The sequence below is a fragment of the Rattus rattus genome, chromosome 6 (genome assembly GCF_011064425.1).
Source record: "Rattus rattus isolate New Zealand chromosome 6, Rrattus_CSIRO_v1, whole genome shotgun sequence".
Classification (NCBI taxonomy): Eukaryota; Metazoa; Chordata; class Mammalia; order Rodentia; family Muridae; genus Rattus; species Rattus rattus.
Window position 1 is genome coordinate 110,915,737 of NC_046159.1, and position 25,072 is coordinate 110,940,808.

Sequence of the window (25,072 nt, forward strand, 5' to 3'; positions counted from 1 at the left end):
TTGAAAATTAGCCATTTCACTTTACATCCATCTTCAAAGTGCCTTGCTATGACTTACCGTGCTACTTATTATGATACATAACAAATCTACTTACCTAGTTTGTTTCCGTAGGATGTAGACTGGGCTGACCTTGACCTTGCTATGTAGCTGAAGCTGGTCTTGAATTTTTGACTTCCCTGCCTCATCATCTCAAATGCTAGGACTGCAGGCTTGAGACACCATGCACAGACAAGTGTCTATATTTATAATACATTATTTTGACATTTATTCAAAAGCTACAGGTTCTTTGGTATGAGAGCACATGTTTGTAATGCCAAAACCTGGGAGGTGGAGGCAAGAGCTCAGGAGAGTTTTGCTACACTGCTTGTTTAAGACTGTCTTGATTGAAACACTTCATCCTGACTGTGGGTAGGAATGTGTGCATTGCACACCAAAGGAGAGAGTAAACCTGTCAAAACACCATCAGTGTAGGGGAGGAGCAAATAACATGGGTTGAATATTTAAGACCACACCAAAAACGACTGTGTTGTTCTGAAGTACTAGAGGATTTGCAAGATACTGTCATATAAAAAAATCAACTCAGAATGTGAACGTTCTTGAATCCCACACTATAGCAAGCTTCCCAGTTCTTTCCCAAGCAGGCTGCCTTTGCTGCCATCGCAGGAGCACTGCATTTACGTTCTTTGAGCATCTACCTAGATCACAAATGGTTTTGGACTTTGGAATAAGACGTCAGAAAAAATAAAGGTATGTTTAATAGTTCATCATTCATAACCCTTGTAGCATATTGCCATAAATAATAATCAAGACACACACTCTAGGTCTCTGAGTCCATAGACTGCAAAGTCGACACACCTAGCAGCAAGCAGTCTTCACACAATGATTTCCAGGTAAAGTCCCTATTGTCCCAGTAGCTGAAACAGAGGCTACTGGGAGGTAGCACCCATGTACATGCATTTCATTAACAGAGGGGAATCCAACTTCCCTCTCCCGTAGTCATCAACTTTCCCCCAGTTCTACCTTTCATGGCTCTGAACTTATAATGGAGGTGGCTAGAGAGAACAGGAGAGCCAACTGAATACAGCATGGGGCAATATGCAGTTACTAAAACTGGAACTGAGCCTGGAACCTGCCGTGAAAACACTGACAACCAAACTGTGGTCAGAGCCCCAATTTTAAACCTCGCCTAAGGGGTACCACTTGCCTCTCTTCATATCCAAGTAATTGTCATCTACTGCTAGAAGGCCTAGAAAAGACCCAGTTAAAAACCATGGCTTCTAAAGCACCTGCCTCAGTCCAAACACGTGCTAATGGATGCTAGTCATTTACCTTCTTCCCAATGAGCTTTTTGCGAAGGAATTCCCGAGCCTCAAACATGTAGGGGATGTCATACAGGGGCCGGAGCTTCTTGTTCTTATCCTGCAAGCAAAGTAGAATATGCTATTAGGAATGAAAACATTAACATAGGCACTACTGCACCACACAGAAGGATCACAAATGTTAACCAAGTACTAGATCCTTATACTGGTTACTAACTAGTTGGTTGAAATGCTTTATTGGGAGAAGAACTTTTTCTCAAGTCACAGGCTCAAAAGGAGTGACCTAAGTTGGAAACAAGCAATATGGAAGAAATTCAGTATTCACTGGAAACCCAATGGACACATGGACACATGCGCACTCCCCCCCACACAATATATCTAATATCAAAACCTCAATTGAGCACTTACCAACTATTAACTATCTATACAGGTTACCTAATATGCATACATCCTGGACACAGGACAAAACCTAACATAGTAACAACTGAGATCCTCAATACAAAGGAGCAACACAAAGCAGTTTTGAATAAATACAAACTAATGTACAAGAATTCAGAGAAACAGAAAGGAAGAAAATTTTCACCCAGTAAATTTCACTGACATATAGTATTTAATGTATTTGTAGGACAGGGAAAATAACTAGTGTGAAAACTAGAATTAGAAAAAAAAATAGACCAAGAGACAGAAAGGAATATATTTCAATATCCACTAGTTGGCTCATTGTCGTATGTACCCTAGACTTCCCCTCTATGGTTGCTCTAAACCCCAGTCCTCTGCAGATAATAAGTAAGTCTTGAGGAAGGAGACAGGAGTAGGAATGGATAGAACTTAAGAGCTATGAGAATATTTTGGAAAAAGGCATTATAAAAGGGTAGAAATCCAACCCTGCAGGATGACCGAACTAAGAAGTCCAGAGCTGCCTGCCTTTGTGGGGTGTGAAAACATGAGGAATGTTCTTAAGAGAGCACATCCAGAGAGTCCAACATGATTTCTTAAGAGAGTGTTTGGGCAGTCTGCTATGACTACCCAATATTAAGGAAGAGAGAAATGAAGTAGGTGTTTCCTCTCAGACGCTGACTGAGCTTTGATGTATTGAACACAAGGCTTAAGTTCCAAAGCAACAAATTTCTTTTGTCCAGTAACTCTATAATACCTTGCTATTAATATATACCCTGATTAAGTATGCTAGAAGAACATGAATGCATGTATAGAATTAAGGGTCTCCAAGACCCATATAGTATCTGGGAAAAAAGTATATGGAGGAGAAAAGCAGAAACAACTTCCTATCATATATGTAATCCAGTGATTTCCATCTCCCATGGCTGTAGGGAGCGGCTAAAGATGGCGCCGACATCCGGTGGTCGTTTGTGGTAAACACCTACAGCGCATGTGTTGGCATACCCCCAGCACCTATAAGGCCAGGGTGATATTCATGCTAAATAGATATTTCATACTCCACCAATCCCCAGTGGACAAATTTACAGCCACAGTCTGTTTTGTATATAAGGCAAGTGCCTTTGTTCCTCGGGGTCCCCGTATCATCAATGAGGTGTCCTGCAATAAAGGCTGATTGAGAAGGATCCAACGGTGTTGCGTCTTCCTTGCCGGTCGAGGTGGGCGCGACACATGGCTGGCTAATTTAGTCCTGCGTTTACCATATATTTTGTATCTGACAAAGTGATATGACTCTGTCTAATCTGTGTAATACTTAGGGAAGGTATTTGTAATTTATTTTTTCTCTTAAACAGCTTTCAAGTAAGGAACCTTCATCATTATAATGTTACATTCAAAACTCATCCTGAAGTCAATATTAAGGAAGAGAGAAATGAAGTAGGTGTTTCCTCTCAGACGCTGACTGAGCTTTGATGTATTGAACACATAATAAGACATTTCAATTCAGTGCTATGACCAAGAGGATCTCTTATGAGAAAGTAAACAATTCTTTGAGTAACAAGGGATTCTGAGCTTCACATTCATCATCTCAGGGTCATTTATTTCCTCTGGGAAACTGAAAAGAGGAATTACTGTTCCAGGACTCTCCCAGGAAGAGGAGGCACATCTTTTCACAGATCACATGTAGGAATCTACTACACGAAGCAGAAAGAGCATAGGTATCCAAGGTCAGAACAAAGTCCTGAGACATCAAGACCTCTGTGTATGTTTGCGTATGACCCTAAACATGAGAATACTACAAAACAAGAGAAGAAAAACTGGAGTATAGTGGGAGTGGTCCAGTCAACAAAAATGCTGTGTATTACAAAAAGATGTATAGTAGATATTTTATAAATGTCTTGGAAACTAGGTGTAATCAAGGAACCACAAATTAAGATGATGTTATGTAGAAGTAAACAATCCTTGTAAGTTACAGGAACTGAATTTAACAAAGCTCAAACCCCTTCTTGAGGTTAAAGAAATCATAAACAATTCCTAGACCGGAGACGCCCCACCTTCCAACCCCCCTCCACACCTATCAAGTAACCTGTATAACGCAGAGGTGTGGGACCCAGCTTCTACCTGTAATCACTCATGCTAGGGTCGGCTTCTACACAGTGTGGTGACCTTTGAGTCATCATGCCCTGTAAAGAACCCCACCTACTCTTGTAACTCCAGTAAATTTACTGGTTTGCCAAGACAATCTGTGGGGAATCAATGTTTGCCACCAAAGAGTTACCAGAAACATCCTGGTAAGAGTACCTGGTGGCACAGGAGACTTTCTGACAGACTTTACTTACCAGTAATGGCAGGATTCTGCTTTGTTTCTCAGTAAGGAGACTTAAAACAAAAGCCTGCACATGCCAGGAAAGCCCTACTGAACTACATCTAGTTCCAACAGGATTTTTAATAAAGACAAAATCAATGGTTATCAGAATCAGCCGCCAGGAATAAAAAGAACCAATGGATTCACACTCACCAAGCAAGAGGAAAAAAAAAATCTATTTACCAAAAGTATCAGTGTGATTACAGAAGCCTGAGTGAACAAAAAGGTTTAAATTAATTGAACAGAACAACGATGCTTACCAGGCACAGCTTTACGCCATGTCACAACACCTGATCTACGTACCCTGAAACTCCTCCACATGGGAATTAGAAAATGACAGTTGACTGAAACTCTACAACTGAAAATGGAAGGCAAGGCGTATATCCCCAGAAGCATCCCAAAGAAGGCCACAGGGTGATACATACATATGTGTGGCAAATGGTTACGTAAACAAGAATACTATTTGAAGTTAGTCTTTCTGGGATGAACTGATATAAAATCCCCTCAAAAGAGGGAAAGTGAGGAAACAGTGCACCAGCAAACACCCAAATGACAACAGGGCAAATTCACAGTCTGATTATATGTCTCTCAGGAAGCTAGGAAGTACACAAAGCACAAGGCAAACAGTGATCTTGTTACTCTAACCCTTCGGAGCTAGGAGCTATTGACATCTACAAACATCTTACAAGAGAGATATTAGAAGTCCCAAAGAAGCCACAAAATAAAAGCAATTCTTCCAAATTACCAGGTACATAAAAGCCTTTGAAATCTCGAAGAGGCAATTGAGGTATGGAATGTATTCTGGGGAAACAGGACTGCTGCTGAATCTTCCTGCTAAAAGGGACTGTCTAGTTTAGATTCTAATTTACATGGAAATATTTTTTTTTTCAAAATAAAAATAGAAGAGAATGCTTGCTTTATCTGGTGGGCGGATAATACACAAACCAATATGGGCTGTAATCACCATTCCTCCTGAGAACTGACACTATGTGCAGGCCCGGCAATGACTCACATTACAGACGGAAGAGATAACTACAGTCATCTGTCCCTCTCCTTAAGCAAGAGGCCCAACACCCACAACTCAGCATATGAAGACACATCTGGCCTTTTGATGGGAGGCACTTTAGGCTAGTAGACAAAACTGGCAAGTGTGGGGTCAAAGATCTTTTGAAGAACAAAAAGGAGACCTCCTGTCAAATCCTTGCTTCCAGGCTTTTCCTAGCCTGCCCCTAAAAGCTGTAGCCATAAAATATAATGACCCTGAAAAAGTACAGTGCTTCTTAAGGTTCAACAGATACACATTATGGGTCTGGGGATAAGGAAATGGTGGCTAAGTGTGTTCTAGTAAGACTTTTAAAGTTCTCTATCAAATAGACAGAGCAAAGCAAGAGGGAAGCCAAGAATTACTGGGTAATAAGAAAATGAGGGTGGAGAGTTAGTAAGAGGAAGTTTAAGCAGGGTGCTGGCATAATGTGCTTGTGGCAGGCTTCACTTAAATTACACCTTCTCAGAGACTCAAGATATGGTCATCTGAAGACAGCTAAGTGTGAACCAGGAGTGTGCCTGATGGATTGAAGGCAAGAAAAAGGATACTAGGTCCCGAAATAGAAGGCAGGAGCAGAGTTGATAGGAAAGGCAGCCCTATTTCCCAACCAGTTCCTCACACAATAATGCTCTGGTCTTTAGGTTGAGGCCTTCCAACAAGGGAACCATGATAAATTACGAAATTAACACAGCAATCTATGTAGAACATGATGCTAGATTACAAAGGGACAGTAGTGGTATTAAAGGCAGATACTAAATGGAACAGGAAATGTCAAAGAAAAGAAAAAATCAAGGATGACTTGGATCTGAGCAAAAAATGACTAGAGGCCATCAAAGAAAAGGGGAAACCATAAATGCTTTGGACTAGAAAAGGAGTTCGAGCTGGAGCTGAGCGTGTAAGCTTCAGCTGCTAAGGTCTACATAAAGCTGAAGGGGCAGCTGGATACACAAATGTGGAAGTCGGGTGTGCATAAACTAGTTTACCAGTGTGAAAGCTAGAGTGTGTAGTGATACCTGGGTCCTCTGTAAGAACCCTGGTGCCTGTCTGCAATGACGGGTAACGAATGCGTATGAGGAGAGGGAGAAAGAAGGAGCAGCCAGCGAGCAGAGTACAAGGACACTAGAAGAGTGACTGAGCAGAAGGACGATCAACTGTATTAAATACTGCAAAGTTAACCAAGCAAGATAGGGCTGAGGTGTCAGATTCTCTATCCAGCCAAGAACGGTCTTGGTAGATTCATGAGGGCAGTTCTTGGGGACAGTAGAAGTAAAAGCCATGTCAGATGTAATTAGTTTACAAGACACTGGGAAGAAAGAAAAGACATGAAGGGGGAAAGAAAATCAGGCACATAGGACTCCTTTGAAAGATGGGTGGAAAACCAGTCAAAAATAAGGTTGTAGCTGCCGGAAGAATAGTGTTTCAGGAGTTGAGCTTCAGATGAGAGAAACGACAAACAACAGTCCAGCAGTGCCCAGATGAGTGACATCAGAGAGAGGCAGCAACTACCCTTATATACCAAGAGGGCAATGTCTTTACACAGAGCATCCTACCACCACTCATTATCTGTGCAGGAGGGGCAGAAGGTGTGGTGGAACTCTTCCATCACATCCACTCACACATGGCAGAAAAAGCCTGACAAATTCAACAACAACAACAACAACCACCTGAGGAAAGAACAGGCAAAGACTATGTGTAGACTTTTACTAAGAACTCAGAATGGTAAGTTTATAAAAAAGAATAATTTTATAACAATAAAAAACTACATTACAACAATCACATTGACAAAAACACTTAAGGTAGGAATGTGGGAAAATTGGAATGTCCTTTACCTACTGATAGAAATAGAAAATGTCACTGACCCACTGCACACTGATATTTCGTTGACACATTCCTCTAATTAAGGAGTGCTGCTTACAGGCATGTATGGACTCTAGAACCTAGAAAATTCTCACATGCAGTAGACAAGTATTGCTGTATACAGTATAATTGTATAATGGAATACAGAACAATTAACTTGAATTAGAGCAACATAACCATGGAATAAATTTGAAAATAATACTGAGCAGAAAAAAGTTCCAGAAAGACACAGTACAACTCTATAATACAGAATAAACAGACAAAAGGAGGATTATGTATTCATAGACCCTGTCAGCAGCAAAGCCCCCAAAAAAAGAAGAAAAGAAAGGAAAAGAAAAGAAAAAAAGAAAAAACCCACCCACCCACCCAACACACACACACACACACACACACACACACACACACACACAAACCTGAAACATGGCTAATGGTTACTGACGCTGGATGGAGGAGAATAAGGATAGTGGACAAACAGGGTTCATGATGATGCCCGGGCCTTCCAAGCACAAATGTCATATATGATATTAAGCAGCAAATGTGGGATAATGTCAAGGCTGGAAACAGAAGGCAGGCGTTGATTACCACTAAACCTGGTTGATAGCCTTCAGCCATTCCTCACCACGTCTTGTACTTTTTTTTATTCCTGTGAGCAGCAGACTAACTGGCTGTTATTCCCCTCACAAAGCATATATTATATTCTTCTCCACTATAACAACAAGAGGGAAAAGGACAGCACAGCAAAGATGTGGCTTTCCATGATGCAGAGGGAATATTTAACTACAAAATGTGCTATGAAATAAACGGGGTCAATAAGAAGTTTGACTTTTGTCTTAAAAATGAAACAAACTATAATATATTAATTAATGTAGCCAAGCAGAATTATACTCCATGGTGATCTTAAAACTGACTGCTGAATTAAAATAAGAGCAGACATGATCAGACTTAAATGCATAAAATTTCAAACAGTAAATAATGGACCAGTCCCAGTAGCTCTGCCTCACATGGCATTTTAATAAACAAAGGCTGCAATTTCCATTTGAATTATAGACTTAAAATAGGAACAGTATCACATGCCCTCAGCATATTTACAATCAAGGACCTTTCAATTCCCTTGGCAGCCGGGAGACAGGATCCACAAGGATATCTACTAGTTTGTAGTCCTGAACACACAGAGCAGCATATTTCTATTTATTAGAAAAAAGAAAAATTAAAAAAAAAAAAGAAGTCTGCTAACCACAAAGTTACAAAACAGCACAGGGGAAGCTTAAACCTGAGCCATCTCGGCAGAATGGCGATACCTAAGTATTTCTGCAGGAGTGTGTACAAGCTGTGCGCTCTCAAACAACTACCAGGAGCAGTGTGGGGGTGGGGAGCGATGTCAGACTAACAAGCTGTATGCATACTTCCCACTCCAAATACATCGTAAGAATAAGCAAGTCTACTACAAAGACAGGTGTCGGTAAGGACTAAATTACAATCTAATACTGTTCTTACATATCCCAGGGAGAAATGAACAGAAAGGTCTATAAGGCACAAATGAAAAAAAAAAAAGAAATGAAAGAATACAGATGTGCTTAGTCTAGAAGTCAATGCCATAAAAGACAGAAGGGAGCAGAGGTCTAGGGAGGCGAGAAGCCATAGTGAAGTGCTTGACTGATGATAAGATGGTTCTGTACAAATAACCAAGTAGGTTAACAACAGCCGTGGAATTCTATTCCCCTTGACCTTCTATTCAGTGACAGCTGGCGACACTCAAGCACACAATTTCCAAATATCCCTCAGTACCAACTAGTCTAAGTGTGGGAGCAGACCTGAGAACATGACAAACCACGCCAACTTGACCACACCAGAGCAGAGGAGCAGGCGGACCTCACTCTTCCCTAGGGCCGGTCCTCCACCAACCATGGTGACAGGGAAAAGGCAAGGGAAGTGGCAACTCTACAACAGTCCCAGTTACAAATGTCTCCTGGCGAGCTGCCAGCAGAACCGTTTCCCAGAACCAAGAGTGAGTGAAGCACAGAGAATGAAGGCAGCCCGTGTCCTTGAGGGGACTGACCCGTTATCTCCGGTGCACAGCACATGATTATAGTCCACAGGAACTGGCATATCCCAAAATTAAAGAACCATTTTCAAGACTATCATGTAAGAAAAAAATCTCCCACAAGAGACTGCTCTTCTACTCAATTACATAAGCCGACTAAGAGCCTTTTCAGAAGCGCCTGCTATTTATTGCTCTGATGCAGCAAGAGAGGGAGGGAAGAGCAGAGTGGAGAGTGGGGAGGGGAGGAAATAAATGGAGCCAGACAAGTCCCCCACCCCCACCCTGCAAGACTCTGAGAATAAATAGCGAGAAGGCTCTAAGGGCCCTAACCACTATTCAAGCAGCAAACCATACGGGCCCCTCACCTCGCTGCAAAGCTTCTGCAGGAAGGTGGAAGAGTAGAAAAAAGAACAGCGCTGTGCCTCACAGACCTAAATGCCAAAGGAAGCCAGGAATTCCAAGTAAGAAACTGTGCAGCCAACAGAAAGGTGGGTCCCAGATTCACTGAAGGAAATGTAAAAAGAAGACAGCCCTGGGGACTTGCCCCATTTGTCCTTCCTGCACAGGTGTGGCTTCCCACACGCAAACTGGGCAAAAAAGCCTTTCTCCCACCCACGAATGCTCTTAAAAAAAAAAAAAAAAAAAACTGCTCTGATGAGGAATGATGGCCACGCCACCTTCCACAGAGGAGTAGAAAGGATTCGGGATAGCTAGACAGAAGGACACAGCATACTCGAGGAGAACAAGGTTCAAGGTCAGTAATCCAGAGGCCAAAGATGAAGTGAGGCACCTTAATCCGAAGGCGACATTCCTCGGACATCTCCTGGCACCAGGTGCTCAGGAGCTAGCAGACCACCTGCTGCCAATCAAATAGCGGCAGTCTGGTTCCTGACCGTGAGCACGGTAGGAGCTACTGGTCTACATGGTGAGTGGCTTCAGTTTGCTCCAGAGATTACGAAAGTAAGTATCCTTTAAATAGTTTTTCGGTGAAAAGCAGGCAAAAATCACTTATAAGTTGAAATTAATTGAACTCGTAAGTTCATGCTCAGAGGCAGGCTGAAAAATACAAATTCCATGGGAAAACAAAATCTACTTAGCCAAGTTAAGTTTTACACCATCTAACATGGGTGTTAACAAGAGAGCTAATGTCAAGGGACAGAAGAGATAAAGCAATGTTACAGCATTAATCACTTTCTACATTAGTACTATAATTTAATTACTTCATATAGGTCTTATCTTACCAGCCACACCTCATGAGGGAAGATTAGTGTGAAGGGGGGAGAAATCCTTTTCTAAAGTGTCCAGCATGGAACTGTTAGTAAGTGCCGATGGTGAACAGTAAGAAGAGAAAACAGGGAAGATTTCTGAAAATTCAAAATGTACTTATTGTGATTATGGGCATAAGTGAAACTAATACATCTCCACGTGGGTTACACAGGAGAGAGCTCTGTTACATAGTTAGCAAATCCACTGAAGAAGAATGAATCTCTCGCATATTAGCTGACTAAGAACTACTGGCAAGTTAATGATCCTACCAGAGCACCTAATCTTGAAATATCACTGCATAATTGTGAGAAATAAAATCCAAACCATCAATATGTTCTTCTCTAATTTAGCCTTTTCCTAAAGACAGACTGTTGCTATGAAGTCTAAATTGACCCTGCGCTTGCCAACCTCCTGCCTCTGCCTCCTAAGATCTGGGAATAGACAGGCACAGGTCACCAGGCCCTCTTGGTTAAATCTTTAAGGCGATCTTCTGTCTCTTTACAAGTTAACACAATGAACTCTATTCCTTACTATCTTGGGGTGGAGGGTGCAGAGACAAACAAACCTGTTAACAGTCAGTAGCTATAATGAAATCAGAAACCCTTACAGAAGATTACTGTTCAAAGGAAGATGAACTGATAAACTAAATACACCTCAGCTGTAACAGTTCAACACTAATATATCAAGTTATGACTAAAAGCAAACAAGTAACTAAGACAAAAGAAAGGGAAGGAAACATGGAAAAATAAAGGGGGAAAGCTTATTGTCCAAAGCCTTAAAAAGTTGAGATTAAGTCTAAGCGAAAGTATATTCTGGGGTATATGGGAAGTAAGATGGAGAGTTGGGGCTGGAACTCAGTGCTGGAGTGTCTGTACACCAAGCATGAGGCCCTCCAGCACCACAAAGGAAGAAAAAGAGCTGAGGCTGCAGGGTGCAGAGCACACACCCACCCAGTACCAGCCAGCTCTCAGCCTGACCTCCACTGCACCACCACTAAACAAATAAACAGGAGTAAAGGAAAAGGCAGGGCCAGGTTGTAGAGTCCTTCCTTTGTTCTAGAAGAGTAACAGGCAGTGATACAGACAGGCATGAAATTTTGCTAAATGAAACAAATTCATCTGCAGTTCCCAAGAACAGAAGGACCAGAGGAGGACTAACAAATAATTAGCATCACTGAGAAGACTTTCTTGCTACCTGGCTAGGAATTCTTTAGATGAACCAGAACCATGAGTCAGTGTTGAAAGGGGAAACTCCTTCACTGGCAAGGACAGTAAAAAGCCCACAAACAACAAACCAGAGTTTAAAGGCAGAAGGGAAAGGGGTGAGGAAAGAGAGCCTGCAGAGACAAAAGCTTGGCTTGAGTGGTGGAGTCCTTGCCTAGCAAAGCACAGAGCCCTGAAAGAATCCCAGTACCAGAAAGAAGACAAAACAGAAACAGCAAGGAAATAAATAGTAAGAATCTAACAGGTAAAAGCACAGACTACCCAGAGAGAGGCCGTGGAGGTGGTGAATGGTGAAGACACAGCAGCAGCAGGGACCAGCCATTTCACCACTGGCTCTGCCCAACTAGCCACACTTCTCTTCACTTCTCTAATTATGGAGGCTCATAATTAACCAGTTGGCCTCAAATCATGTTTTCTAGTAATGGAGAAATCTTCTCCTCCATTTTTTACCCTTCATACCCAAGCTAAAAATGGAGAGCCAATGCCCTCAGAAGAGACAACCCCGTTACTTAAGGCACAGGCTACAAGCCAGATGAAACCCATCCAGCACAGTGATGTGCCACAGGCCCTCCCACAGTTCTCAAAGAGAAGAAAGGAACTAGAGGGGAAAAAATACATCTCTTACAATAGAAAACCGATTTTCTCTATAACCAACAGCAGGATGGGATGGGCTTACTCAGAGGACTGTATCATTCTGTTAGAGAAATGCCTCTTTGTGAATATCTCCTTTCTTCACCATATTAAAAAATAATAATTATTATTAAAGTTTCTTCCTGGAACAAGACAGAAGGGAAAATGATGCTGGATATGACACTATTATTTAGCTGATGCCAGAGGAACCTTCAATTGAGCCAGAGTTCCAGTCAAATTTGTGCAATAAATTCTCACGCATTTCAAAACAGGAGACTGAATTATGTAAGTACACTGCAGAAAGGCCTCACTTTAGACACTGACTTTCTGCTTGGCCAGTTGCATTCCTCCAAGGTCTAAATCAAGCTTCTGTGTCTAGTACCACATATTTTATCTACCAAGACAGCCTGCTCTCAGCCATTCTGCATCAGGCACCCATCTTATGTTACAAAATGAAGATCACTCTCCTTTACTATACAGTGTACATGCCAATAGTCAAAAGCGCCCGTCATTTACTGCCTAATACTACACTGGAGGAAAATCTACACACACACACACACACACACACACACACACACACACACACACACACACAAATAAATGCGTTAATTAATTATATGGGAGGGGATTTTCAGCACTCAGCTGTCATAACAGTTATAGACAACACAGTCTTGACATTGCATGGAGGGACCTTAACAAGAACTCAGTGGAGGCTGCTGTTGGGAGGAGCCTGTCCTTCACCACACCTGAAATGGACTACAGAGCACCTGCTCCGGATCCTTTTGTTCCTATGGTTGCACTCAGTAAACAAGTTCACAAATAACAAAACCACAACAGTTACTTGTGAGTGGAGGAAAGCAAGCACAACCAGGAGTTTCTTACTTCACAACTGTTTGTCCTGTGAAGAACACAGGACTGGCTGACACACAGATCTGGGAGAAGAGTTTTGCAATTCTCCAGATCAGGCCTTAATAGGACAATAAAATTGTATTTAGAAATGTCTGATGCCCACATCAGCACCATAACAGCCATGCCTTTACTTCTCCTCTTGCTGGTCTCCTAGCTACCTCAATATACAGGATCAACAATACTCTAAACTTTAAAATCATTATAAACAAAATGAGCTGTTTGATGCCTGCTATGTGATTGACACATTAAACATACTAATTCTGTAATCCCTACAATAACCAATAGAGCTAAGATAATGAGCTTTAAAGACCTGAAGATGTAATATTCAGAGAAATAGCATACCCAACCAGTACCACACATGTCAGTCTAAGTGATTTTGTGTTACTGGGTTCATCTTTATTCTTTCAGTATTCACGTACTGTTACAAACTCCTCATGTTTGCATTGTTTAAATAACTCACACCGTCTGTACGCGGCACAACAGCCAAAAGTACTCTGTGTAGCTGGGCAAAGAAAACTGGCTCAGGGCAGTATTACTCCAGGTCTCTTTCAAGCTCACAGCCTCATACTTGCTAGGCAAGTCTTTACCAGCCCCATTCTCCAGGTCTCTTGATAAACACATCCCTGAGGAATTATTCTGTAACACCGGTGCCCATGGTACATACGTGCACAAACATCCAACCCAAAGGACCACTGCATCTGAAAAGTTTCCATAGTTAAAATATGTGGTGGCAGAGAAATTAATGCTCAAAGATTTAACAACTGACAATGAGTAAAAAAAGAAGACTTTCAAGCCAGTGTGTGTCTAATCTATGGAGTCTGCAAGATATAAAAATTATACAAGAAGGGAACAATATAAGCAGTAATTTTTCTCTTCCCGATAAGTTGTTGAACACTCTTATGGGTAGTGAATGATTGCATTGCTTTAAAGCCTAACCACAAGGAGGAATCATTCATAGTTCGCAAATCACAATCATGGTAAAAGAGGGAAAACTAAAGTTAGCTTAGACATGCCAATATGGCTACTGTACCACAGAGCAGGATGTAAATAAAGGAAGGATTAGTGGAGACAGCAAAACTCACTGGAGACCTGATAACAGCAACAAAATACCATTTTTCTACTACAGTGGTTTTGCGATTGCGTACTTTATCCTGCAGTGAACTCTACAAACATCTCTTAAGGCAACTGCAAAGAAAGGGAGGGGGTGAGGGATAGGGTTCGCTTCTGATTCAGACTACGAGAGGAGGGAAACAGAAGTTACTATCTCACAGAGTTACTTTCAAGATGAAAAGGTCAGTGAGTAGGTTTTATAAAAATGTGTGTCTGCTTAACACTTCTGAACTATACTTGATTTTTATAGTGTTTAACCATAATAAAAATTAAGCACATTAAAGATAATATTCCATTGACTCTTTAATCTGACAGATACATCAGACATGAGATCAAATTCATTTTCCACAATATGAAAATTTTCAGATATGAATGATGATATTTTGTTTAGTGCTAAGGAAATTACTCAGTTACAATTTATGAACATAAGTGAGCAAGCTGGCCCACTTCTGGTCTCCAAAACTATCTTCAAAATGTCTACTTTTTGATAAGCCCCACAAAGGCATCATCTAGACCTATTTAATGTGATTTATTTAGCTGAGTGTGATTGCTGTCTCAGGTAGAATTGGTTAAATCAGCTTATCAATTAAAATGTCAAGTGTTCTGCAAAATGAAATGAACACCTTTAGTCCCAGTGCTTGGCACACAAAGAAAAGGTAGACTCCTGAGAGTTCAGAGTCAGCAGGGTCATAGTGAGATCCTATATTAAACAAAGAAACAAACAACAAAAAACCTTTAAAGACCACTACTGTTTCCCAGGAAAACTTCTGTGTGTTCTCTAGTTAAACCTCCACTCTTTCCTTAGCACATCTGGCCCAAGCTGGTCCATCCTTCACATCTCACAACTGATCAAAAGCTACGTAAGTGTAATAGGTGCATATTGGCTTCGTGACACCACCATCCCACTTAATTTTTAAACTTATTATAGAAAGTGGAGACCCTTTGACATACCACTAGAAGACAGACTAGAATTCAGACCACCTCCAAGACCAACAAACACTGGAGACTCTAAAGAGGTCACTGCTGCAATAGCTCGGAGTATGAGAAAAATAGCCATGCTCCCTTTGTCTAAGCACTAGGCCCCTGGTCCTAGCAGAGCAGAATTCAAATATGAGGAGAAAAGGGAAATAGACTTTGGGCTGTGCTTTCCCTACAAAGCAACCCCCACCCTTTGGGAGATGTGTGCAAGGTGACCTCCTCACCTGGAAGCTGGGCTCTGCCTCACCATTAGGTGACAAGAACACTGGGCCATTTCTAACAAATGTTGCTGAATGTGTGAAAACTACCCAGGGTCACTGCTAATGAGAAAGCCAGAACATTCTGCCACCAAGCTACAGAATGTTTACCTAATAAATCTTACAGATTTGAACACAACCCAAGATCAGGAGGTTACTATTAAAAAACAACAAAAAATAAATTCATAGTCACACCAGCCTAAAACATTATTACCTCTATATCCCCAAAAGAGATATAATACACAAAGGTTTGTTATCTATCCTAAAAACATGGACATTTATTTCTGAATGTGTTGATGGCAAGTGTGACTGCAACTTTGAGGAAAATCCTCATTTTGGCATGTCTTAACTATTTCTAGAAGTTTCAGTGAGGAAAAGTACACAGCAGAGAAGTCCCCAACCTGAGTGAAACAGACAACCAAACTCAGTAAGCAGATCCTCACATCAAGTCCAAAAGAATTATAACTGCAGTACAAGAAGTACATGACGGGAAAAACCAGCCAACACATCTGTCACTTTGCAGCATGTATATTGGATTTCCTACATGTTGGTGGACTGCTGGCATGCTCCCAAATGTCTAGATTAAAATTAAGTATGGAAACAGTATTGCTACATAGGATATTTTCTCTGCCAGAGTGAAAAGTATACAATTCTTTTAAAATAAGAGAATAACTTTTTAAAAAAATTAATAATTTATCTCATACTAATTATAAACAGAGATTTAATCAGACAGGGCTAAACGCAAGTTTGTACATGTATAATTTATGAATTTAAAAAGGGATTACCAATCGATTTGAGTATAACTAAGGGTTATGTTTAAGCTTCTTAACTGAATTAATATACTGACAGATAATTGATAGAGCTATAAATTTACCATTAACAGCAAACCACTATGGACTGTTGTTTGCAGCAATGAAAATTCCTGGCGGATGTATGTGTGTGTATGAGGTCCAGTGTGTATGTATGTATGTATGTATGTATGTATGTATGTATGTATGTATGTGTGTGTGTGGGGTGTGTGTGTGTGTGTGTGTGTGTGTGTGTGTGTGTGTGTGGAGACAAACAGAACAGATTAGAGTTAGGAGAAAGGGGGAGGGGGGGAAGCCATCACAACAATTTCCCTGACCAAGTGTGAAGTCACTCTGGATAAATCAATTACAGTTGTTAACAAGTTTGTGTATATTCCAGTTACTGGAGAAAATTATCTTGTTCCCAATAGGAGAAAAGGGAAACCTTGATCTACAGGGCAAGAACTACAGGGCTAGAAAACATACATAAAGAATTATTTATGAACAGTGGGAAGGATGGCAGGGCCTACATCCTTAAAAGGGTGATAAGCTTTATACCATGACATCTGAGATAAGACTTGAAGGATAAATGACCAGTATGGTCTATCTGGGAAGGAAAAAGTGGAACTCCATAGAAATGAATGTTTAAAAGGGAAAGGGGAGAAGGCTCACTGCACATTGGCACAAGGGATATTTTGATGGCACAATAGGATTTGGGGAAGATAGGACAATGGAACCCAAACACTGTAAGACATCATAACAACAACCACATAATATACCCACCAGAAGTACAAAGGGCAGCTACAATCAAATTCTAGGCAGTGGGAAAACGGAGGTGTCAAGTTTATATTCATCTTTCAATAACAAGTATTAGTTTAAAAGAGGGTCTTTGAGTTCAGGTGAACATTTTTTAAAAAGATATCTCTCTCTCTCTCTCTCTCTCTCTCTCTCTCTCTCTCTCCATATATATATGATTAAAAGGTAGCAAAAGAGACAGTTGAGTTAAATTCCACCTCATCAGTCCAGAAGGATGTGATCATGAATGATTCACAAATACTTATGCCCTGATCTGCTAATTACAAACTGTATGATCTGGGAGCTATGTACATGTCTCCAGCAGGGACTTAAAACTTATTCATCTCTGTAGCCCCCGGCACCTGGTACTGTGTCTAACACATGGTGCACTGCTCAATTAATGTTTGTTGAATAAAATTACTTAATCTCTCTGGACTTCAATTTCCACCTCTGTTAAAAAGAAGAATTGGCTAGATCTAAATGATGTTCCTTCCAGCTCTAAATGCCTATCAGCATAGGAATGGTACATTAAACGGGTCAATTCCCTATGATTCTTTGCCTTGTTGTACAATTCATATTCAACCAAGGGCACCAGAACATCAAAGCTGTACCCCCAGCCTAGGAGTGAGATTGCGTGCATGCATTCTTGAGAGGCTCCTTTGAGGTGGAAATGTTTCCATTAAATCAGGTCAAAGAAAGGAAATGGCAGGTAGGGCACTTGAGAAAATGTGATGAGCCTAACCTTTTCCACCCTCCCTACCCAGGATTAACTGTAGGTCTGTCCAGACATGGGCACTACATGGAAATCTTCAAAATGGAATAGGAACCTTGGCAAGTTCATTTTCAAAGATGCAAAGGCAATACATCTGTAAAAGTCTTAGACCTTCTAGGCCCAAGCTATTTAAAAGTTTTAGTCCCAGTCAAAAAATATGAAGAATTGAAAAAGGAAAAGGAAAAGACAGTCACTAGAGCACATGTAGCTCCCGGGAAGGAGTGTGATGCATCACAGTATCACTAACCACCGAATGTACAATCAGCTTCTCATTACGATCAAGAATGGAACGGCCTCAAATCAGAAAGCAACCATGTACATACTATGTAAAAGAAGAAATGGCAGCTAGTACCTGGCTGATGAGGTAGTAACCTCACTCTGTGCCCTCCCTGCTCCACCACCATAGATAACCAGGTTAGGTGAAGAACTCAATAGCCAGGAAAGCTGCAGTTATTTTAGGACAAAGCTGCCAACTTATCTGCTAACCGGCACTCCACTTCTAACACGAGAGACTCTTCCCAGTTCAACCTGCAAAACTTAAATACATGATGAAGTGACCGCATCCAACGGGACTGTGAACAGAGGAACAATGCCAGCAATTTAATCTAGACTAACCCACTAGAAATGCCATTATTACACAGGTTTTTAGTAACAATGTTTTTCTCCTGAGACCATTTCTAAACATTAACCACTCAAATGGCCAAGTGTTCATAGTAGATGTATTTTATTATTGGTTTGTACTAGTTTCTACACTAATCAGCAAACATTTACTTGACCATTATGTCAAATCAATTCAAATAGAAATCAAATAGCATTATGTAAAACTTACTATGAGGGGAAAAAATCTCAAGCAAATAAAAGACTCAAACCCTTCTCCTTACACAGATATTTTAAAATTGATGTTGGTTGGGGTGGTTGAGCGAGCTCGGGGGTGGGGTAGGGTGGGGTGGGGGGTAAAGTGCTTGCCACTGAGAAACCTGACCCCCTGAACTCACAAGAAGGTGGAAAGAGAAACCTAGAGCACAGGTTGTATTTTGACCTCCACGGGCAGGGTTCGCCATGGCACACATGACACATGCACACCCACACACAGTGCTGTCTATTTGAATAGCGTCTATCTTAGGAGTTTCTAAAGCAAATGCTGATCGTGTAACTGACTGTCGGTATAGGCAGCTGTCGTGGCAGAGCTTCAGGAACAATAGAATAAAGAGCTACACCCTTCCCACTTGTGCTGCCACTGCCCTGAAAACATCTCTTTGTGAATTATCATTGTTTTCTTCATCTAATTGAGCTCTAGTAAAGCTAAACTGTTCAAGAGGAGAGAAAATAAAAGAATGAAGCAAACATTACTGGCTCTCCTTTTTTTTTTTTCCATTCCATTTTATTAAGAGCTTTATGTGGTGTTCAATAATTACAGACTTTACCCCTTCCAACCACAGGCCAACGCTGTCACCCCAGAGCTCACAGTGGAGAGTCCTTAGAAGAGAAGACATTGTTCCAGAGGGCAGATGAACGAGTAAATAAAAAAGATAAGAAAAGGGTGTGCCCAGACATTCCCTCACTGAAAGAAATTACAAGCAAATATATGTACTTGGGCCAACCAGAGGTGACATTCAATCAACCCAACAGGTTATGTGTACAGAATTATATCAAATTAGTCACTTCAAGTTTCCTTGGGATTTAATTCAACTACTCCATTCTTAGACACCACACATGTATGTGCACGCACACAGGCAACTACAAAAAATATAGCCAAAGATCAAAGAAAAACCAACAAGAGATCAAAGGAAAGGCACTGGGATAGAGTCCTCAGGGTGAGCAGTCCACCCCTCTCCCCCCAATCCTGGTCTCTACACCTTGAACAAAAATAATCATAGGAGGAGATAAGGAGACAAAGTTTGAAGCAGAAACTGAAGAAATGGCCATTCAGAGCCTGACCCACCTGGGGATCCAGACCATATACATACAAGCAACAAACCCAGACAATACTGTTGATGCCAAGAAGTGCATGCTGACAGGAGCCTGATTCAGCTGTCTCCTGAGAGGCTCTCCCAGAGCATGACAAATACAGAGGAGGAATGCTTGCAACCAACCATTGAACTGAGAACAGGGTCCCCACTGGAGGAGTTAGAGAAAGGACTGAAGGAGCTGAAGGGGTTTACAACCCCATAAGAACAACAATACCAACCAACCAGAGCTCCCAGGGACTACACCACCATCCAAAGCATACATATGGAGGGACCCGTGGTTCCAGCTGCATGTGTAGCAGAGGATGGCCTTGTTGGGCACCAAAGGGAAGAGAAGCCCTTGGTCCTGCAAGGCTGGACACCCCAGTGTAGGGGAATGTCAGGGCAGGGAGATGGGAAGGGGTGGGTAGTCGGGTGGGGGAAAGGGGATAACAATTGAAATACAAATAAAAAATATCCAATATAAAAAAAAAGTCTTCTGAAAAGCTAAGGGTGCTGCAGATCAGGGGGACACACAGTTAACAAACAGTGGACAAAGAAATTGTTTCAAATGAGATTTTAAATGTGTCATGCTCAGTAACACAGACGATTCATTTACTCATCTAACTGAACAGTGTGTTATCCAAGAGGCCTTTTAGAAGAAACTGCATATGCCTACTATACACAAAGATCAACTTAAAACAAAATTCTAAGAAAAATGACAAAAGCATCAAACAGAGCACTTGAGCACCATGGTTACCAAACTTAGCCCTCAATTTTTTAAGTTTCCATGTGGCAAAACCATGGATCATTAGGTGTAATCAAGAAGTTAAGCCTTAGAAGCAGGGAACAAAGCAGAAATAAAAACTTGATGTCAACGAATCCTGCAACACTGGTCTGGCTCTATGCTTGAGGCCAGGAAAAGCATTCTGAAAAATATCCCTCATATTTCTTAGATGTCTTTCCTAATGCAAGGAGATATGAAGGTAGAAGCTGAAATTGTCTTATTCTCTTCTGTGCATGCCTGGAAAGCAGAAAGGCTTAGGAAAGTCCGAGACTAAATAAACAGGCAGCACAGCAGAGGTGATTAAGCCAGCTACATCTGCAATCTCAGTACAACTTAAATTCAGTGATCTGTGCCACGAGTCAGATAATAGAAAAACTTAAGTATCCAATATATATTGTCCTTAACCACCATCCTGTCAGCCACCATTAAATACCATTTTGCCAGCTTGTAAAATTGATATTTCATATCTAGGGAGTGTACAATGGATAACTCCGGGAAAGAATTCAAGGCTTTAGACACACAGTTGAGGTTTTGCAAATAAACATTAAGAATGAACTCAATAGACAGAATGCTAACTAAATTTCATGACTATCGAACTTCTAGCAATTACAGTCACCCAGAAAGATACTGAACTGTTAAATTACTTTTAGGGCAAAAGGCTTAAATGGCTCAACTCCCTAGTGGCCATCACAGGTAATATTTCTTAAAGAATGTCATCTCACAATTAATAAACTTATAAAAGCATCTCCTTTTTTGAATAGAATGCATCAGATGTCACAAAATGAATCAATATCACTTCTGTCTTTGTATAATCGGACTTGGCTCATGACAGAAGCAGTCATTAAACAATCCTGGGGGAGGCTGCATGTCTTGCCCTTGCTCACTGCACTGTTCATCTTCCAATTAATTTCTGCTTGGACATCCCTTCCTCCCTCCCACTGGTAATCAGAATGCCTGCCTGCCTGTCTCTCCCACACATCCACCCCAGATTGTCAAGTTTCTTTAGGCCTCACCGCTGTCAAGGTACTCATGGATTTCTCTCAAAATTATTCTCTTACTACACACTCTCCCTTTCAATGAATCAAACTGTAGGTATTGCTTTCCCTCTTCATCAACATCCTCTAAATCCCAACTTCTCTATCATTTTCAATACTGATTAGAGTTCCAGAAAACACATGTCAGTGAGCCATAGACAGCAAGGTTAAGTCCTCCCCAGTAGTCACAGGATGAAATAATGGAGAACCACGGGCTGGTAAATTACTCCAGACTGAAGGAGAGCCATCACTCTGAAATTATGCCTTTTTAGAAGTAGATCTTCATTCTTTTATGAAATCATCTCAGACATAGGGTGTAGACACACACACTTCTCTTTAAATTTTAGACCTGAAGATGAGCTCATTTTCCAGACAGAGGAAAAGGAGGCAAGAGCAAAGAACGGAGGATTCAGGGAAAACAGACAAGTGGTAATTCTGGGAGGCAGCCAATCGACCAATCCTGAAGAGCCCAGCTTTGCTTGCTAGTCATAGATGCTAGCCCTGGGAAAGGGGGGTGGGGGTGGGGGAGACAGGAAGAAAGATGACACAATTTGAATTTTGCAAAGATCAAATGAGCAGCTGTATAGGATGAGAGATCCAGGAGACAATACTTCAAACAGGGAGTTAAAAGCTGTGTAGTGAAACCGGAGATAAAGGCTTCCCCAGTTTGTGGGGGGTGGGGTGGGGTCCCGGGACAATATTTTGCAGCTTAGCTCTGTGCTCTATGTCTATGTAAAGTGATTATTATATAACAAGACCTAGGTGTGTAGAAGTCCACAAAAGTGGGTAGGTGCTCTGTTCATCATGTTTACTTTATAACACAGACATTTTCATAGGCCACTTACAGCAGCATTAGACGCTGAAAATAGTCCAACAGGAAACTGTAAATTTATTTAAAATAGTAGGCTTTTTGGGGGGGAGGGCAAACCATTTGTTTAAGTGACTTGAATGCATGCTTCTCAAACATGAACTTTGCAGATAATAAGGACAAAAGATTGGGCAAGTCTGCTAGAGTATCGATCTAGGTGTGGTGCTGCTTTTCTATAAATATCTAAGAACCCCTAATATTCCTATTTGACATGTTTCCTATCAATACAATCAAAATGTCAACATTAAAAAGTGGAGACAGCTTGGAGAGATGGCTCAACAGGTAAGAGTACTGGCTCTTGTTGTAGAGGAAGGATCCAGCTTCTATTCCCAGAACCCACATGGTGCCCTCACAACTCTCAAGTCCCAAGGGATCAGACCATCTCTTCTGGCCTCCATGGTCATCTGTAGGTCACACACACACACACTTGCAGGCAGAACACCATATGCATTAACAACAAACAATAAACATCAAGCCAGATGTGATGACACACACCTCCACACCTCTAATCTCAGCACTTGGGAGACAAAGGCCAGCTGGGTCTACTCACTAAGTCCATCCAGCTCTACAGCAACCATGAGAACTGTGAGTGTGCTTGGCCTCCTTCAGATTCAGCAACCTCAATCATCGGAGTGGTAAGCAAATGCACCCAACTCCTCTCAAGCACTGGTCTATAAAATCTGAAATCCATTTCTCCATTACATCAAATGATTCTATGGCAGCAAGAAGCTGATCTGTCTGTTAACACAATATTCATCAACGGGAAATGAGAATCGCAGTGTTCTGCTAATCATTGTCACCTGACCAATACCATGTCAATCACCAAGGAGAGGTAGCCTGTTCTTCACAGTAAAACATTTCCCTATCTAATAAGGCTTCAGAAATTAAAAGGGCTGAGGAAGACAGAGTCTGGGAGATTGTAGAGTTTAGGTAACAGCTGTCAGACACCACTTCTACAATGCAGGCACATCTGGTTCAGTGTCTGCTGGGAATGGCAACCACAGCTCTGCATATCCCAGTCAAAAGGGGTGCCATGCTGGAAGGTGACTCACACGCCTCAGCAGGTGAAGCTGTAAGCACCTTTTAACAAAATAAAGCCAGAATTGGATTCCTTCCTTCCTGTGTCATCTTACCGCCAGTCCCCACACTCCTGCAGTATCTTTATTGAATTGAAGAAGTAACTGACCTGCTCCGTCTTTCTCTTTCCTATCAAGGAACCTGGGGAGCAAGATGATGCTTCACCCACTAGAGCTTGTACTCTTTGGCATTCCCATAGGAAGTAAATGTATAGCATATGAAAGCTCAGTCAGAGCACTAAATCCCCATCATTCCTGCTTCTCAAGATGGCCAGGAGCTCCAGAGTACACAATCATACAGAGGTTCCAAGTGGGCTCTAGCTACTTCCCCTTTCCACACAACTTTAAGGACCTAATAGGCTGATTGAATCATGACTCTCTTGCCAAATTAAAAATCATTACTCTGTACAGTGGCCAATTAAATTCTATTTTCAGCAAACTAACAACCCATGTCTGCCCCAAAGGACTGTAACCTATGACAGAATGAGGTTTAAGTAGAAAAATAAACTCCCAGAGTTGCTTGAGACATCACAGCCTCAAAGGAATCGCATCGTCTGAAGAGCAGTCTTATCGGCATTCCTGGTGAGAACACAGTAACCCATCACAGCTTTGCACACTGCCTCGTGCAATGAATCACAGAGACTACTGCTCTGATGAAGATTCTACTGAAATAGCTTCACCTTTCTCCCTGAAAATAAGCAGACCTCAGCTGTGCCTGTACTCAACAAGGGAGGTCAGCATTTAAATTCATCTTTGCTTAGGAAATGTGGTCAAGAAACAAGAGGAGACTAAGGACACAGCCTGGCAGTAAAATTACTGTCTGGTATAGGAAAGGCCCTGGGCTTGATCATCAGCACTGTCTGGTCCCCAGCTGACCCCCACTTCACCCCCACACACATATCAGGAAAGTAAGAAGGTAAATAAGAGGCCAGACTAAGAGCTGTTACAGAGGATGCAGCTAAGAAGGGGACCCAGACTGGGGTCGAAATACTGCAGCTTGACTGTGAGGACACATAGGCAGGAACTGGGGACTGATCAGAAGGGAAAAGGAGGAATGCAGACCAAGTTTTGAAAACAGCTGCTGGATGTCTGTATCTTGGGTCTCCCCTGTGTGAAATGAGGATTATGGAGAACTCGGGGATTACTCCTATGTATTCAGATCACTGAAAACCCAAACCTGCTCTGGGGCAGTTTGGTTCCTGAAGCAACATTTAATTATGACGTTGATTATTAACATGAGTAGGGAAGCTCCACCAGATACAGTGGCATTTGATTGTCTTGCTCTGTATAGGGATAATCAGAAGAGATTCCGTGGCTGAAAGGCAGGACTAGGGGGAAAAAGTAAGACTTGCCAATCAAGTCACAAAGGATCATGGCCAGATTTCCATTCTGAATAAAACCCCAATACAAAAGTCTCCTCCTCCTTTCCTAATACTTATAGAACAGTAATTCTGCCATTATCTCTAGCCCTGTAAGTTCAAAGAACTGGAATGAGTTAAAATTACAAAAGAAAGCCGCTCAATGGCTCACCCAGAATTTAGAGGCTAATGGGAGAGGACAGTTGCCATTTGCGACGCCCCTGGGCTACATAGTGAGTTCTAAACAAATCTGAT

At 41.5% G+C, this 25,072-nt stretch overlaps 1 protein-coding gene across 1 annotated transcript in view; it reads right to left on the minus strand.

The window, feature by feature from the left end:
- Snd1 (staphylococcal nuclease and tudor domain containing 1) overlaps nucleotides 1–25,072 on the minus strand; it is a 396,722-nt gene that overhangs the window by 253,614 nt on the left and 118,036 nt on the right. The window contains exon 11 of the mRNA XM_032906855.1: nucleotides 1,330–1,419. Within this exon, the coding sequence (XP_032762746.1) occupies nucleotides 1,330–1,419 (90 nt within the window). The remainder of the gene's footprint in view (nucleotides 1–1,329; nucleotides 1,420–25,072) is intronic.